This window comes from Suillus plorans (assembly GCF_016647745.1).
Source record: "Suillus plorans strain S12 chromosome Unknown HD556scaffold_5, whole genome shotgun sequence".
NCBI classification, from domain to species: Eukaryota; Fungi; Basidiomycota; class Agaricomycetes; order Boletales; family Suillaceae; genus Suillus; species Suillus plorans.
The window spans coordinates 1008700-1022951 of record NW_024537389.1 but is presented as its reverse complement, the minus strand read 5'-3'; the positions used below and the strand labels follow the sequence as shown (position 1 = coordinate 1022951).

At 48.3% G+C, this 14252-nt stretch overlaps 6 protein-coding genes across 6 annotated transcripts; 3 read left to right on the top strand and 3 right to left on the bottom strand.

The window, feature by feature from the left end:
* The first annotated feature begins 179 nt into the window (after positions 1 to 179).
* On the top strand, positions 180 to 1520 carry HD556DRAFT_1333338 (alpha beta-hydrolase). The gene is made up of 7 exons (XM_041301839.1): positions 180 to 599; positions 650 to 850; positions 905 to 1003; positions 1054 to 1104; positions 1157 to 1186; positions 1237 to 1311; positions 1363 to 1520. Exons 1-7 carry the CDS (start codon positions 246 to 248, stop codon positions 1474 to 1476), a joined length of 924 nt encoding a protein of 307 aa, XP_041165848.1. The 5' UTR covers positions 180 to 245; the 3' UTR covers positions 1477 to 1520.
* Positions 1521 to 2537, bottom strand: HD556DRAFT_1333331 (clathrin light chain). Its single transcript, XM_041301838.1, has 4 exons — positions 2253 to 2537; positions 2061 to 2197; positions 1855 to 2007; positions 1521 to 1802 (listed from the first exon to the last, which is right to left on the bottom strand). The coding sequence occupies exons 1-4, from the start codon at positions 2469 to 2471 to the stop codon at positions 1589 to 1591; spliced, it is 723 nt and encodes a 240-aa protein (XP_041165847.1). The 5' UTR covers positions 2472 to 2537; the 3' UTR covers positions 1521 to 1588.
* Positions 2538 to 2599: 62 nt separating this feature from the next.
* HD556DRAFT_1263307 (HAD phosphatase) lies at positions 2600 to 4073 on the top strand. Its single transcript, XM_041299078.1, has 5 exons — positions 2600 to 2707; positions 2761 to 2837; positions 2886 to 2924; positions 2978 to 3073; positions 3121 to 4073. The coding sequence occupies exons 1-5, from the start codon at positions 2623 to 2625 to the stop codon at positions 3574 to 3576; spliced, it is 753 nt and encodes a 250-aa protein (XP_041165846.1). The 5' UTR covers positions 2600 to 2622; the 3' UTR covers positions 3577 to 4073.
* Positions 3884 to 6103, bottom strand: HD556DRAFT_1438005 (KRI1-like family C-terminal-domain-containing protein; the record flags this gene model as incomplete). The annotated part of the gene is made up of 8 exons (XM_041305786.1): positions 3884 to 4195; positions 4251 to 4630; positions 4680 to 4909; positions 4964 to 5128; positions 5176 to 5597; positions 5650 to 5711; positions 5761 to 5949; positions 6001 to 6103. The coding sequence occupies 8 exons, from the start codon at positions 6101 to 6103 to the stop codon at positions 3884 to 3886; spliced, it is 1863 nt and encodes a 620-aa protein (XP_041165845.1).
* Positions 6104 to 7147: 1044 nt separating this feature from the next.
* Positions 7148 to 8621, bottom strand: HD556DRAFT_1227591 (glycoside hydrolase family 18 protein; the record flags this gene model as incomplete). The annotated part of the gene is made up of 5 exons (XM_041297171.1): positions 7148 to 7324; positions 7385 to 8030; positions 8094 to 8239; positions 8293 to 8380; positions 8443 to 8621. 5 exons carry the CDS (start codon positions 8619 to 8621, stop codon positions 7148 to 7150), a joined length of 1236 nt encoding a protein of 411 aa, XP_041165844.1.
* A 1861-nt stretch (positions 8622 to 10482) lies between these two features.
* HD556DRAFT_722478 (P-loop containing nucleoside triphosphate hydrolase protein) lies at positions 10483 to 13599 on the top strand. Its single transcript, XM_041311421.1, has 15 exons — positions 10483 to 11002; positions 11055 to 11296; positions 11352 to 11407; positions 11467 to 11543; positions 11590 to 11658; positions 11714 to 11906; positions 11969 to 12065; positions 12117 to 12126; positions 12175 to 12392; positions 12448 to 12539; positions 12590 to 12645; positions 12698 to 12839; positions 12893 to 13020; positions 13074 to 13182; positions 13243 to 13599. Exons 1-15 carry the CDS (start codon positions 10598 to 10600, stop codon positions 13425 to 13427), a joined length of 2079 nt encoding a protein of 692 aa, XP_041165843.1. The 5' UTR covers positions 10483 to 10597; the 3' UTR covers positions 13428 to 13599.
* The last annotated feature ends 653 nt before the right edge of the window (positions 13600 to 14252 follow it).

Sequence of the window (14252 nt, the reverse complement as noted above, 5' to 3'; positions counted from 1 at the left end):
AGACTTTAGAATGTCCGATTTTTGACCATTATCTGGAATTCTGAATGTAAGATGAAGAGATGCTTGCTCATAGCAAGTGCGTGACGAGACATGCAAGCATTGAATATTGAGGCGCCGAGGTAGTTGTCCCGCCACTATGTAGTAGACGCCAGCTGTCACGGTTCAACGTTCAAGTTGGGTTCCCAAGCATTACCTAATGTCTTAATTCGGGTCTTCAAGGAGTCGCATCATTCTTCTTGCAGATCATGTCAGCTTTCTTGGAATCATGGCTAGCTGGTCCACAGCACACACAATTCTATACTCGCACGTACCGGCCAGCTTCCGCCGCAAAAGCTGTTGTAATTTTCGTGCACGGTTTCATTGAGCACATTGCTCGGTATGAGCACGTATTTCCTACTTGGTCCGCGCGCAACATAGCTATCTTCGCCTATGACCAGCGCGGCTTTGGAAGGACGGCCTTAGACACGGAGAAGAAGAGCAAGGATAGTTCGTATGCGAAGACGAGCTGGAAGGAACAATTTCAGGACATCGAGTGGGCTATAAACCATGCCAAGAGCGAGTTTGGTTCCATTCCCGTGTTTCTATATGGCCATTCAATGGTATCAGTCAAATATCTTGAACATCGAACAAAATGACACGTACACTCTAGGGTGGAGCATTGGTACTTGCATTTTGCACCAGGGCAAGTAGTCCCCCTGCAAGGGAAATAGTAACAGGCCTGGCGGGCGTGATTTCTACTAGCCCCCTCATCCTTCAAGCGAAGCCAGCTGCTAAAGCAGCAAGATGGATAGGTGGCAAGGCTAGCCTGCTAGCTCCCTGGCTCATTATTCCATCTGACGTCAAGGGTCAGGTACTCACAACTTTTTCTCCTTGCTGATATGGATAGCTAAATGTACTGTCGTAGAATTTGTCGCATGACAAGACTGTCGGCGAGGAATATGCGAAAGATCCTTTGGTTAAGCAAGTTGGGTCGCTTCGCGGAGTAAGCGACATGTTAGACGGGGTAATTAATTATAATGTCTTTCTGTTTGGCATTTCACCTCTAGTTCTTAGGGCGAGCATCTCTTGCACACTGATTACGCTCGGTGGCCTACAGACCTCCCTGTAAGTTATTTCAGTCGAGCTCCCTTTCTGTACCATTCACGAATGTCGTCAGGTCCTCTTCATACATGGTTCGGATGATAAGGTTCGTGTCCTGTAGAATACATTGTCCTAAGAAGCTCTGACATGTCGCAGGTAACTTCTACCAAAGCTTCTGAGCTGTTTCATCAACGGGTACCCGCAAAAGATAAGAAAATATCCATTTACCAAGTAAGCAGTTGCGACGTCATTGCTGCGAATTGCAGGTTTATGTTTCACCAGGGTGGCTATCACGAACTTCACAATGAACCAGATGGCGTGAAGGAGAAACTCACCGAGGAGTGTATTACCTGGGTTGAGGCACACCTGTATTCTCACATTTCATCCAGGCTTTAAGGATATTACACAGCCTTTACTGCTTACTATTTCGTCTGTGCGTTCAGTCTCAAAGGAAAGAAAAGTCCTGAAAATTAACACAAGAGGTATATACATGTAAAACACGTAATGTCTAATAACCAGCTGCACCGGGAGCAGCAGTTCCCTCACGCTTCAAACGCAACAGCACTTCTTTGAACCGCGAAAGGTCAGTGGTGCCAGGACCAGCCCTTGCGATTGTTTTGCTCTGGGAATTTTGCAGCTCTACGGTCTCGCAAATACGCTCCCAAGTCGTCCCTTTGGTAAGAGATGAGGATAGTGACTCCAAGAAATCACTTTCTTCGTCCCTTTGAAAAACCCATCAGTGGAACTCGTCTGGTTGGACAAGGTTTAACTAACTTGTTTTCACGAATAGTCCGCTCCTTCTTTGCTGCATATTCCTCGTAGAATTGGTCAATAGCATGTTCGGCCTTCCCAATAGTTTGTTGACGTTTAGCCTTACTGGCTTCATCGCGAGCCTGGATTTCTTCTAGCTGGTTCTCGCGCCATTTTCTTTGGTAGACAACTGTCAGGGATGGAATTCATGTAGCAATCTGATGATGTACCTGATAACTTCAGGCTCATCCTCATCAAGTTGCTGGTTGAGGATGGGCGTAGACGAAAATGCTGATGGCTGTGGACGAGGAGCAAATGGAGGAGGAGCACCAAAAGTTGGAAGGGCATGTGGGGGAGAAGATACAGGCTACGGAGCAAAGAGACACCTTAATACAATACAATTACCCATGAGTACTACTTACCTGCCCAATGTTCAGCTCTGGAAACTGATCCTCGAACTTCTCAATCTCATCATCGCCTGTGACCTTCACTTCGGTCTGTCCCAGTGGACTCTCGAAATCATCAAATGAGAAGCCACTGCTCGCCACGGGGGCTGATGGCAAGTGCACGTCACCCTGCCCGTCCAGGTCGATATCAGGAAAGGCAGAGGCTGCGCGGTCAAAATCAAAGTCGTCGTCCATGTTTCCGAATACGCTGCTGAACTTGACAGATAGGTTTAATGCTGCTAAGTAGAAACAAGTTGAGCAGTCCACGGCGTTTGCCGGGTGTCAAATGTTGCATAGCTTTCATGCATTCAGGGTAAGCCAGACTGTCTTTTCACCTTTTCTATCGATGCCATTGAACATCCCAGGCATTCTTACTCCATTCCACCTACTCAAAAATTCCCGACTTGTTATTCCCCATGTAATAGTAAAAGGTCACCCTAGTCTTCTGCATTCATAGCTACAACTAACGCTAAACCACAGACAGATATTCGTCAAATTGATTTTTTGGCACTTCGAAATGCGGGCTATAGAGGAGCAGTCTTTGATAAAGACAATTGCTTGGTTAGTTACGAGATTTCTGGCGTCTCTATTTTTCTGAACACACAGCAGACGATCCCGTATAAAGACACCCTTGTGCCACAGCTCGAGGTGAGTTTAAAGGATCATAAATTTCAGTCAGATGTTGAAAAGCTATTTTACAGGACGCCTGGAGAGAATGTCGTGAGGCATTCGGAGAAGAAAATATAATCATCGTCAGCAATTCCGCTGGCACCAAATTCGACGCCGGAGGAATCCAGGTATGGCCAGCATTTGTCAAACATGGTCAGAAGTTGAACATGCACAGGCAGAATCGGTGTCATTTCACCTCTCTGTCCCGGTTCTCCGACACAACACTCTTAAGCCTGGTTATTCCTGCATTGCTTCTATACGCACCTACTTTTCGTCTCTTCGCGTTCCGATCCCCGACGACGAACTGGTTGTAGTCGGGGACCGTATATTTACGGATGTGATTATGGCAAACAGAATGCGCTCTGGCTTCGCTTCATCTGCGAGCGATGCATCCGTTCGTGCGAGGATTGGCGGCCCTCTTGCTATCTGGACGGATGGTGTCTGGCAAAAAGAAAGCATGGTGATGCGATGGGCCGAAAAGCGCTTGGTGGACCTGGTTCGAAAGTGGGCGAGACACGGAGAAACGTCTCCCGTGGGTACCAACATATTTGTGAGGGAACTCCCTCTTCCGGAACCTCGCAAGACTGGAAGCGCACTTACTAAAATGTTGAACGTGATGAAGTGGAGATAGCATGGTCGGCGACTTTTCTGCGTATAACGCCATCCACAAATCGGACTTCCTTCCTCTACAGCTCAAGTTTGTCGACCGGCGGTTGGTTACAGTTGCCACTGTACTTAATGTTTTGGGATTGATTGGTTCACGAGTCATACCTGTGTCATTTGTAGCTCATTACATGAGATGTTTGGTTGATTAATGAACTTTGAACCATTTATTGGAATAGATCCAGAGATGGTTAGTCAGATTCAGAAGGACTCGGCAGTCGGGACTATAGTGCTGACTAGTGAAAATCTTCACTTGAAATATATTCCATAGACTACTAGATGCCTGCGCCTGAAGCCGCTTTCATTTTCTGTCGCTCCTTCTTACCCAGCCGTTTTTTCGGCGTCGGATCCTCGCTCCTGTGGCTCGTTCTAGTAGTCCCTGCCCGTTCCTTCAATTTCTCCCTGAACTCCGCGAGGCGCTCTCCACGGTTATGATCCCACTTCTCTGCGCGGTACGGTGCATAGCGCTTCACGCTCACGTATTGATTAAGTTCCTTATCTGTGGCCATGAGGATCTCGGAAGGGGTGAGCGCGAATGTCTGCGGTGCAGCCGTAGTATATTTGAAACGCGTAGGCATTCCTGCGACCTGTGACAACACTCGTGAATGCAGATTTCTAGAGAGATGATACAATGAAGCCCACCATGTCGTTGAATTCAAGCCCGTAGACTTCGTCCATGTATTCATCAAGCTTGCGCTTCCTCATCTCCTCAGTGCCATCCCATTCCTCTTCGTCGTACTCGCGCACGACGTCTGCATCCATGGCGTCGATATCCACTCCTTCGTCGTCGACCTCGTCATTTTTCTTTTTCTTCTTCTTTTTCTTCTTCTTGTTTGAAGACGAAGAGGATTCGGCGGGGTGAGAAGGTGGTATGATATCATCGATATCGACCTCATCGTCCCAGACGGGCTTTTCTTGATCAACGTCAACATCAGAGTCGTTGACATCGTGGTAGAGCCCCGCCATTTGCGTGTCATGTGCTTCGGGGTCCCAGTCCGCATCGAAGTCGAACTCCTTGAAGGCTGCATGGTTTTAGTGTCAAAGTAATTAGAGGTAACAAGAATAACGAACCTTCAGCATCGGAACCGATATTGACGCCGCCTTCACGCCCGATACACTCGAGTTTTCGGCGGATTTCCTTCATTTTAAGGGCTTTCAACCTTTTCACCTCCTCATGCTTTTTCTCGAGCTCTTGTTCCTGGCGCTGCTTCTTTCGCTCACGGCCCTCTTTGCGAGTCGTGTCAACTCGGCGCACTGTAGAAACGATATTTCGTGGGAAGGACTTGATAGTAGCTGCATCCCTAGTAGGCGAGGGACGTAAAGCAGAATGAAGTGGAGAGTGCAGCGGTACTCACGGTTCTTCGAAACGGAAGTTGTATGAAGTCTCGAAAACGTCGGCGATCTCCTCGAATTCGTCGTCATCTTCCATGGTGGGCTCTTCCTGTTTTACGTCCGCGATATCCTTGTATGTAGGTAGTCGTTTTTTTGATTTGTCGATCCATCCACGATTAAGGATATAGCTGAGGAGATTTAAGAGTGACTGTATTCATAAAGAAAAATGACTCACTTCACGAGGAACTCCTGATCAACCTCTTGTTTGGACATGCCCTTCGCCTCGTTACCTTTTTTCTTCCTCTTGCTATTCTTTTTTTTACTCGCGCCTTCTTCACTGCCCTCAGCCTCTGCACCTGTCCCCGAATTCTCGACCTCTATGAGACCTTCCAGATCCTCGCCAACCGCATGCTTGAGGTATTCTCGATATTTCTCTTCTTCATGCTCAAGCTCGTCCTTTGTTTTCTCTCGCGGGATAAGCAAACCGTCGTCGTCGCTTTCATCAACAGCAGTATGGAATGCGGCACGGGTTTCATCACGTAGCTGACGCTGCTCCTCGGTGTGCGTAGGTATCTGTGGTTCTGGAGTGGGGGAACGAGAGGTGTTGGCTTCGAGAGCGGATGCAAGAGCTGCTTGTCGGAAAGTAAGAGGTTTCGACTATGAATGAGAAGTACTCAGTTAAGGTCGTACTCGCGATTCGAATACTTACTTTATCCTTGGGTTTTCGCTCTTGCACCTGAGGAGCACGAACGGCGGTGCGCTCCTGCTCCTCTAACAAGTGTCAGAACTAGCGTGTGGTTCATAATAGATGGGGTTGCACCTTCAAATATGGTGTGCTCCGCATTGTAGATAGCCGGATCCTTTTTCTTGATCCTTGCTAGCGTCCTCAGAATGGCTGCATCCACTGCGGGCGTGAGTTCCTCCCCATCCTCATCTTCAGATTCTGCATCCTCGGAGTCTGTCTCCTCGTCCGAGCCCTCTTCAAAGTCTGACCCGTATTTTTCTTTTACTGAAGGTGGTGTTTTAGTTTACGTGAGACGGGAGTGTGATTCGGACGTACATTTCGTGAGCTCCTCCCGCTCCTTTCTGTATTCGAAGGCTTTTGCATAGTGCTCATTGATAGTGAGGGTTTGGATATCTTCTGTGTCAGAGTCGGAGAGCATGGATGTATGTGCTTATTGATTGACGTGAGTGTGCATCGCTGTATGATAGTAAGCATACATACTGAGTACTGCCCGTGAAAACGAGATTTTAGCGCGGTACGGTAATCCAAGGGTGTTTAGGTGTATAACCTGACGTGGTACAGACGTCCAGACTCAGACCCGATGTGGATGAAATTCGAGCGTCACTAGCAGTGGGAGTTGCGATCGTACTGTAAGCAGGTAGCATGTAATGTAATCGTACTTACAATCTCTTGCGACAAACGCCAAAACAAGTGAAGCTAATACGACAGTCGTGCACGCAAGGGCAGTTCAATATACACTTCGGAAGACGCAGCAATGCAATCACTTGTAAAGAACGAACAACGTGCACACTTCAAATTTCCATTTCGCGGTGCCTATGATATCGAGTACACGTTACAGTATGTAGCAATTCTAAAATTCTTTCATCTTACCCACTAGATCTCAGCCTGCGCAGATTTCACTAGCTAGGGATTGAAATATCCCAGCAAGTCATGATCATGCAAGTGGAAAATCTACAGAGATCGTGTAAAGTAGAATATTAATCGTGTGAAATCGACAAACTGACTGAACCGTGAGACAAAGTTTGAAGCCTGGACCAACAAAACGCTTTGTTTAATACCACAAGTTTGGACTATATTGTCTAAATGTAGAATCTAGGATATTAATATTGTGGAATCGAGGCATCGTTCATGAATTGGCTGGATTCTGTACAATCTACAACAAAGTGACTAAAATTTCTCCGAGGATCTTGTCACTATTTTCGCAAGTTTCCCAACTAGCTATAGATGTTTTGACTGGTATTGAAGCTGAAACTTCACATCTAGGGATGCCGAGCTCCCTTCAGGATGCCTCCATTTGAAGTGTTTTGAACTGCAATCACAGCACAGTCTCTTGCGCAGCATCGGACAGAATGAAAAATACTATTAGTATGTAGGGAATGTTAACGCATTTACGGTTGGAGAGCAACTGTAGTCCATTTTTGTAGCGACTGGAAGACTGTATAAGGATGGTATCAGCAGCGTATTAATGCCCCATAGCTTCGCTGATAGAGTCTAGGAGCATATTTTTGTAATCACCACCAGTCTCCCACATTGTGAAACCGCGCAGTCCAACCTCCTTAATGAACTTGCCCTTGGCAGCGAATGACTCGGGATTGTCATAGGAGATCATGACTTGTGAGGTCTCATTGTATAGATACGGCTGTAAAGCAGTAAAGTCAGCGCTACTGCTACAATATGTGATCAAGGATGAAAGTCTTACAGTATCACTGCATGTGTCATATCTGTAGTAAATGCCATCAGCAGGCTTGCCTTCCTTGTTAAGGAAGCCGCCGTCCACAAGGCCCCAGAATCTGAAAGTGCCCCCTGGGCCATGGCTCACGCCACAAACATCGGCACCACCAATGTCATCCCACACATCACCCAAGGGCTGCTTCGAGGCGTCAAAAACGGGGTATGGAGCTGCATCCTTCGTGCCAGACTTGAAGGCGGCAGAGGGAGATACGCTGAATGAGTGGCCGTAGGAAGCAACTCCAAGTACAATCTTGTTGACCGGTATGCCTGCGGCAGTCCAAGCCTTAACTGCAGAAACGGCCGAGCCCTGTTGTCTTGCGGGCGATGCGCAGGTGTCGTTTAATGGTGCGTTTGGCCCCACATGCTCAGACCAAGAGCCCCAAACGTCATAGTTCATCAAAGTGATGTAATCGAAGACCTTCGCAAAACCGGAGACGTCAGCAGAAGGATGTCCGCTAGCGTCTGTGAAAGGTGTGAGGGATACCGCGGCTGAGAGTGTCAGCTTTGCCCCCACTGCGTTTTGGCGAAGCTCTTGGAGGAATTTGAGGAAATTGGTCGTGTCATCCACACTGATGGTATTGCAACCAACACCCTGCTTGCCGGGATACTCCCAGCTGTCGGAAATCAGGGACAGCTGAGGTCAGCGCATGGGTTTGGAGTTACAAGTATCAACCTACTCGAACTGGATGCCATCAAGTTTGTACTTATCAGCAAAATCTGTCACGGTCTTGACAAATGCTGTCCTGTTGCTAGATGTGGCAATGCTAGAAGAGAACCAACGACTCCCAGTCCAGCCTCCAACACCAACATGAGCTGCAACACCCTGCACGTGTTTTAGACATCAATTTTAAAAGCGATAAACTCTCCTTGTCTCACATTTTTATGGGCTTCAGAAACGAACTGAGGAAGTAGATCGCCATTAGAGCCATCCAGGCTCAGACTGTCAACGCTTGAAGTGGGGATCCTAAGAGACACCATCACGTTGATCATCCCGCCAACGTAATAAGCTAACAACAGGAAACTTACGCAAACGAGTAGTACACTGTATTGTACTTTCCCCAGTTGATTGAAGACAGCGGAAACCCGTTGGTAGCATGCCAGCCAGCATACCAAGTTCCTATGACAGGGGAAGTGGAGTGGGCAGTGGGCGTGCTCGCGCTTACAGCAGACAGAGCAAGAAGAGGCACAGCGAAGATGGACAACATGGCTAGCGAACTCGAGAGGCTGACGGAGATTGCGATTGTAGCGATAAACTCTTATAACTCCTCCGGCGTTGTCCTGCGCGACATCAAAATTTGATTTAGAAATTTGAAGATGCATAAAATCCATGCCATGCACCGGTCATCGCAGCTTGGTTTCGCTATGGAGCCATGTGGTCACTCGGGGGTATACGAGGGTATGCGATGAGACAAATAGAAATTTTGGGTGATTTATGACGCGCGGAAATTACAGCAAGAAAGTGCATCAGCTTCTGAATGACCCATCAATGCATCATCAGCATCCAGTTCCAGTGAAACCCTGCAGGATGTAATCCGTGGCAGATGGTGGTCGGTGGCAAGGATCGCGCGCGCAAATCTGTGCGAATTTATAGCCGTGCCAAGAAAGGAAATACTTTGTTCAGCGGTTTGGAGATGGGCTCATCACCTTGGAAGTAGGCGAGTCACTAGCCATGGCCTGGCCCATCAAACAAATAGCCATAAGGTTTGAAAGAGCTCAGTTGAAGCCTCGTCATATTCTTAAACATTGAACCAATAAGGCCTGATTTATGAGGCTCAGCGGGTAAGACTGGCATTTGTGATCCACTTTACCTTGTAATACTAGTATATTAAAACACCAAGTACTTGTTCCGTCATTAGTGTCGGCTATGCCACATAGTTGACGCCAGTGGCGCAAAAGTATTAGTATGATGGGGTTGAAAGTCCAAATCATTGATAGTGGTCGAAATCGGGTCACCCAGGTGTAGCCTCGAGCTCAGGAAGTAGGCGCTGGAGAACATGGCATACAAGCCCAAGTGCTATCTGCAGGTTGTGCCTGAGGGTATGAAAATTAGGGCTCGACACGCGGCCCAGGTGCCCATCGATGCAAGTTTCCACGATCACTGACGATGATGCCACAGCGGATGTAGATCCCCGAACTCCTGAGCGCGATATCATAGATGCCGAAGCGGTCGTGCGCACGGTGCACACCATGCTCACTACATAGTGACCGTCGCCACGACTCTGTACAGTATATCGGAGTAGCCATTCACCGCCGGTACTAGTAACACCTTCAATAGTCACATCCAGAAGTAGAACAGATGACTTACAGAAGGAATGGATGACTAATACGCGGTCAGGCAGGAAGAAACAACGTCACATCTAATGACCAAAGGGGGATGGTGAGCAAGGCCACTGTAACGTGTGTCTGTTTTGCCCTGTCAAGTGAATTCATGCGAGCCGTGCTGTGACGACAGCGTAAACTCATCTGAATCATGTCAGGACTCAGCCACCGGGTCGTCTGTTGCATATTCAACCGGATGGAGCCGCTGCCAGCCGCAGAAATAGACCTGAAATGAATTTATATGATATCGGCAGAAAAAATCAGGATGAATCATGAATTGAATTATTTGCCGTCTGCTTGCACAATGCACGTAGTAACGCATCGTCATCTAACACTTTATCATTCTGAATTACAACGGACTCTTGGAACCTACCCCAGGTGTCCAGCATATCAGACTACTCGCCTCTCAAAGACAGGCTACAACTAAACAGAGTCATCTAAAATATACTGAGCTGGATCGATCTATATTATAGTAACTCACTTAAATCTCGTATGTCTGCCAATGGCATCCTTCACATCTACTCGATGATTCTTTCAAATTAACAACCGCACTCCAGTCATTCGACAGAGGTCAAAAGTTCCCGTTACATCACGCAGTGTCTCGAGGACGCTTGGTTATATCCTTCGTGGGACTGCAGTTTAGCGAACCAGAGGCCGTGTCGAGCGTCTGATGGATTCCTGCTTGTATGGTTTTCCTGAAGACCTAGTAAGTATCATCGGGAAGTGTCACACCAAACAATGCACAAACACTAGTCATTTCAGGTCACACTGCCCAAGACTTGGATTTAAATCACACTCTTCGGCTGGACAGAAAACGGTGGAGCGTTGAAACACGGCTTTGATGCTTAACTTGTGATAGAATATGCTACAGGGCATCTACGTGTCCAATTTCCGAGTTCGAGTCCCAAGTATCACTGGCAGGGTGCTGGCGTCTTGCCATAATAATGTCCGGCCCTTAGCGTTTTCGTCACGGACTCAACACATACTCTTCAGGAGAAGGACACATCCCTTTTCTATTCAGACCTCGCGTTTCTATGCAACTGAGACGCCTGTCAAGAAGATCTCTGGATTTAAGAGGTTCCTGCCACCTGCTTTGCAGCCTGCACCTGGAAGCAGCACCTCGTTCCGGAAAATCGTCGCACTGGCTAAGCAGGAGAAAAAGCCTTTACTACTTGCGGTGGGCCTGCTGCTGGTGTCCTCTTCAGTCGCTATGAGCGTTCCGTTCACGATCGGAAAATTGATAGATTTTTTCTCTTCTGCAAACCCTGTGAGTATGTTGACAGTGAGGGAATGACGTGGTTGGCTCATCACGTGCGCAGGAAATACCATTCGGTTTGTCAATTGGGCAAGCCTCGGCGGCTCTTCTGATTTTGTTTACGACGGGAGCAACGTGCAATGCAGCGAGATCATTCCTCATGCGAATGTCGGGCCAGCGAATTGTTGCGCGGTTGAGGGAACGGGCGTATGCTGCAGCACTGAGACAAGAAGTCGAATTCGTGGAGAAGGGAGAGGGTGATGTCTTGAGCAGACTGACTGCCGATTCAAGCATTGTCGGGGAGAGGTAGGGTTTCGCAGTGCCGTATCCGAGAAAGATCCATTCAAATTGTTGCACGCAGCGTCACACAGAATCTTTCAGATGGACTGCGAGCCATCGTGATGTCGTCTGTTGGCCGTAAGTGTCGTATATACAGACGTGCTGCTGTTGCTCATGAATGGGCATATCCTCTTCAGTCGGTGCCATGTTCTACTTGTCCCCCACCCTAACTGTGATGATGTTGGGAATTGTTCCACCAGTATCTCTCGGTGCTGTGAGTCGAACTTCATTTTATTGTAGCGGAATCTGAGCGCTTGCAGGTATTCTATGGTCGCTACCTCAAAAAGCTTTCGAACCAGACGCAAGAAGCGATGGGTGACATGACCAAGGTCAGCATTAGCTCCTTTCCCCCTTTTTTCACACATTTCTTCCATGATACTCCAGGTTGCACAAGAGTCGCTGTCGGCTCTACGGACAATTCAAGCATTCAATGCGCGCGACCAAGAGGAGGGCAAGTTTCACGACCGGGTGACACGCATCCTTACGCTAGCCCGGAAGGAGGCGATTGCATCAGGAATCTTCTTTGGAAGCACTGGTTGGAGCGGAAATGTGACTATCCTTGGGCTGCTTGGATACGGTATGTGGCCCGTGCACAACTTCCTTGCATCTTGGTAAAAATCTCTAAATACATTTGTGTAGGGGGAACACTGGTTTCGCAGGGTGCGATCACTGTCGGAGACCTGACAAGTCTCTTGCTATATACCGTATATGTTGGCTCAGGTCTTCAAATGTTGACGTGAGTCCTCTTCCACTTATGATATGTCCACTGCAACACTGCCCTGCACAGTTCATTTTTCGTAGGTTTTCGATACTCTAACGGTCTCCATTAAACTGAGCGATAATAGTCGTCCATTATGCGTGGGATCGGTGCGGGTACACGCATATTTGAGCTACTCGACCGCACGCCAGCAATTCCTCCCCATGGAGGGGTTGACGTCGACGCTTCGCGCTATGGCACGGTGAGATTCCAGAACATCGGGTTCGAATACCCCAGTCGGAAAGGCGTGCAAATCCTCGATGATTTCAATCTCGAGATCGGCGTCGGAGAGAGTGTGGCAATCGTGTAAGTCGTGCGGGCTAGCAGTCATCATCGGTACCGCTGACCCTGGAGTATACAGGGGGAGAAGTGGTGGTGGCAAGTCGTCCGTACAATCTTTGCTTCTGCGGTACTACGATCCTGTGCGCGGGAAAGTGACCTTTGATGGTCAAGGTGGGTAGTGCCCATCTCACCTCTTATGGAGCGTTAACGTGGCCGGATAGATATTCGTGAATTCAATCCTTCTTCATGGCGCAGCATAATCGGCATTGTTCCCCAGGCAAGTGCTCACTTCTGCATTTACATCCGCCTTTGTGATAACAGCCGCACAGGAGCCCGTCCTCTTCACAGGGACCATCGCATCAAACATTGCCTTCGGAAACAAGGATGCTACACGCGAGGAGATCGAAGCTGCTGCACGCGAGGCAAACTGCGAGTTCATCTTTGGAATGCCGAAGGGGTTCGACACCGAAAGTTTGTGCCACCTTCCTGCTTGATGTGAATTATTTGACGATTGTTTTGTTCAGTTGGTCGTCTGAGCTTGAGTGGTGGACAAAGACAGCGCCTGGCGATTGCCCGTGCGCTGCTGAAGAAGCCCAAGATTTTGGCGCTCGATGAAGCGACCAGCTCGCTTGATGCTGCGTCGGAGCATAGGGTAAGATCCTTTACGCCCTACTTCAGTGACCTTGTTCTAACAGGACCTCTCAGGTCAATGATGCTATTGATAAGATCCTGCGAGCACGACACACGACATGTCTGATCGTTGCACATCGCTTGTCAACTATTGCCCGCGCGGAGCGGATCGTCGTGCTTGAAGGTGATGCATCCTGCTTATTTTTTATTCAAGATTTAACTAACGGGGAGGTTGTGCACCCAGATGGCCGGATAACAGAGTCGGGGACGTTTAAGCAACTGGTGAACTCGAAGGACTCGAGGTTCCGGACGCTGATGGCTGCGCAACTGAATGCGAGTGCTGGAGATGCACCCGTACCAATCGCACCATCCACGAATCTGGATTCTGTGCCATCTGCATCGTTGGGATCTGCATTACCCCTTCCCTAGACTAAAAACTTTATGTACACAGGTATTTATTTAGATCATAGATGAATCACAGCCAGTCCATATGGAAAACATACGTTTCATTTCGTGTGCTACTTGGACATCAGCCTGATACCATCGTTGTTAAGCATGTTTTTGATATAAATTTTTCAGCGCGGGGCGGACGTGGGAAGGCCGTCTGACACGTTCAGCAACGAGTCCGAACAAACGTGCCAAGACATGTCTTAGAGGCTCGACACCAACATGAGTCTCTGTTCAACAGGAACTTTGTCCAGAGCTTTTCGAGGACTAATATTATTAAGTACCCCGGGTGGGAAGATGCTGTTTAGTCACTGCTGACGGAAACATGTTTGTTACAACAACTGAAGTCCTCATTGGCCAACTCTGGCTAGAAAGGTTCACATATCAGCTGACGGCCATCATCCGACAGGCAAAACACCTGCCGTCGGAGTATGATTCCAGTGTTCCGTTCCACATAAGTCAGAAACATTACGCCGGCCCTAGCTTGGGAGCGAGGCATGCAAATTTTGATTATCTATGCCAGCTCTAGTACCTAGATGGTCAACCCCGAGTACCTGAGTTCTAGACAGACCCGTCGCGTCATCGATGATAGCGTGAGTATCGAATTTTGATCTAGCTCGTCACAAGGCGGTTGCGCGGAGTCTCGTGGACTCCACTGCCAAGGTGCTGCATACGAAATTGCACGTACACGGTAGCGGATAAGCAACATATCGCCACCGTCTGCCCCAAGCACTGAGTGCTCCAAAATTTGAAGTGGTCTTATCGTTGTTCACACGAAGCAGGCCCAGTAAGTGGAGGCCAAGTATA

Coding starts and splice junctions, on each gene's coding strand:
- HD556DRAFT_1263307 (XM_041299078.1), top strand. CDS start 2,623: ATGCCATTGAACATCCCAGGCATTCTTACTCCATTCCACCTACTCAAA. Junction 2,838..2,885: donor TTGATAAAGACAATTGCTTG/GTTAGTTACGAG, acceptor AACACACAGCAG/ACGATCCCGTATAAAGACAC. Junction 2,925..2,977: donor CCCTTGTGCCACAGCTCGAG/GTGAGTTTAAAG, acceptor GCTATTTTACAG/GACGCCTGGAGAGAATGTCG.
- HD556DRAFT_1333338 (XM_041301839.1), top strand. CDS start 246: ATGTCAGCTTTCTTGGAATCATGGCTAGCTGGTCCACAGCACACACAA. Junction 851..904: donor CATCTGACGTCAAGGGTCAG/GTACTCACAACT, acceptor GTACTGTCGTAG/AATTTGTCGCATGACAAGAC. Junction 1,004..1,053: donor TAAGCGACATGTTAGACGGG/GTAATTAATTAT, acceptor TCTAGTTCTTAG/GGCGAGCATCTCTTGCACAC.
- HD556DRAFT_722478 (XM_041311421.1), top strand. CDS start 10,598: ATGCTACAGGGCATCTACGTGTCCAATTTCCGAGTTCGAGTCCCAAGT. Junction 11,907..11,968: donor CCTTGGGCTGCTTGGATACG/GTATGTGGCCCG, acceptor ACATTTGTGTAG/GGGGAACACTGGTTTCGCAG. Junction 13,021..13,073: donor ATGCTGCGTCGGAGCATAGG/GTAAGATCCTTT, acceptor AGGACCTCTCAG/GTCAATGATGCTATTGATAA.
- HD556DRAFT_1333331 (XM_041301838.1), bottom strand. CDS start 2,471: ATGGACGACGACTTTGATTTTGACCGCGCAGCCTCTGCCTTTCCTGAT. Junction 2,008..2,060: donor GATGAGCCTGAAGTTATCAG/GTACATCATCAG, acceptor TGTCTACCAAAG/AAAATGGCGCGAGAACCAGC. Junction 1,803..1,854: donor CGGACTATTCGTGAAAACAA/GTTAGTTAAACC, acceptor GGTTTTTCAAAG/GGACGAAGAAAGTGATTTCT.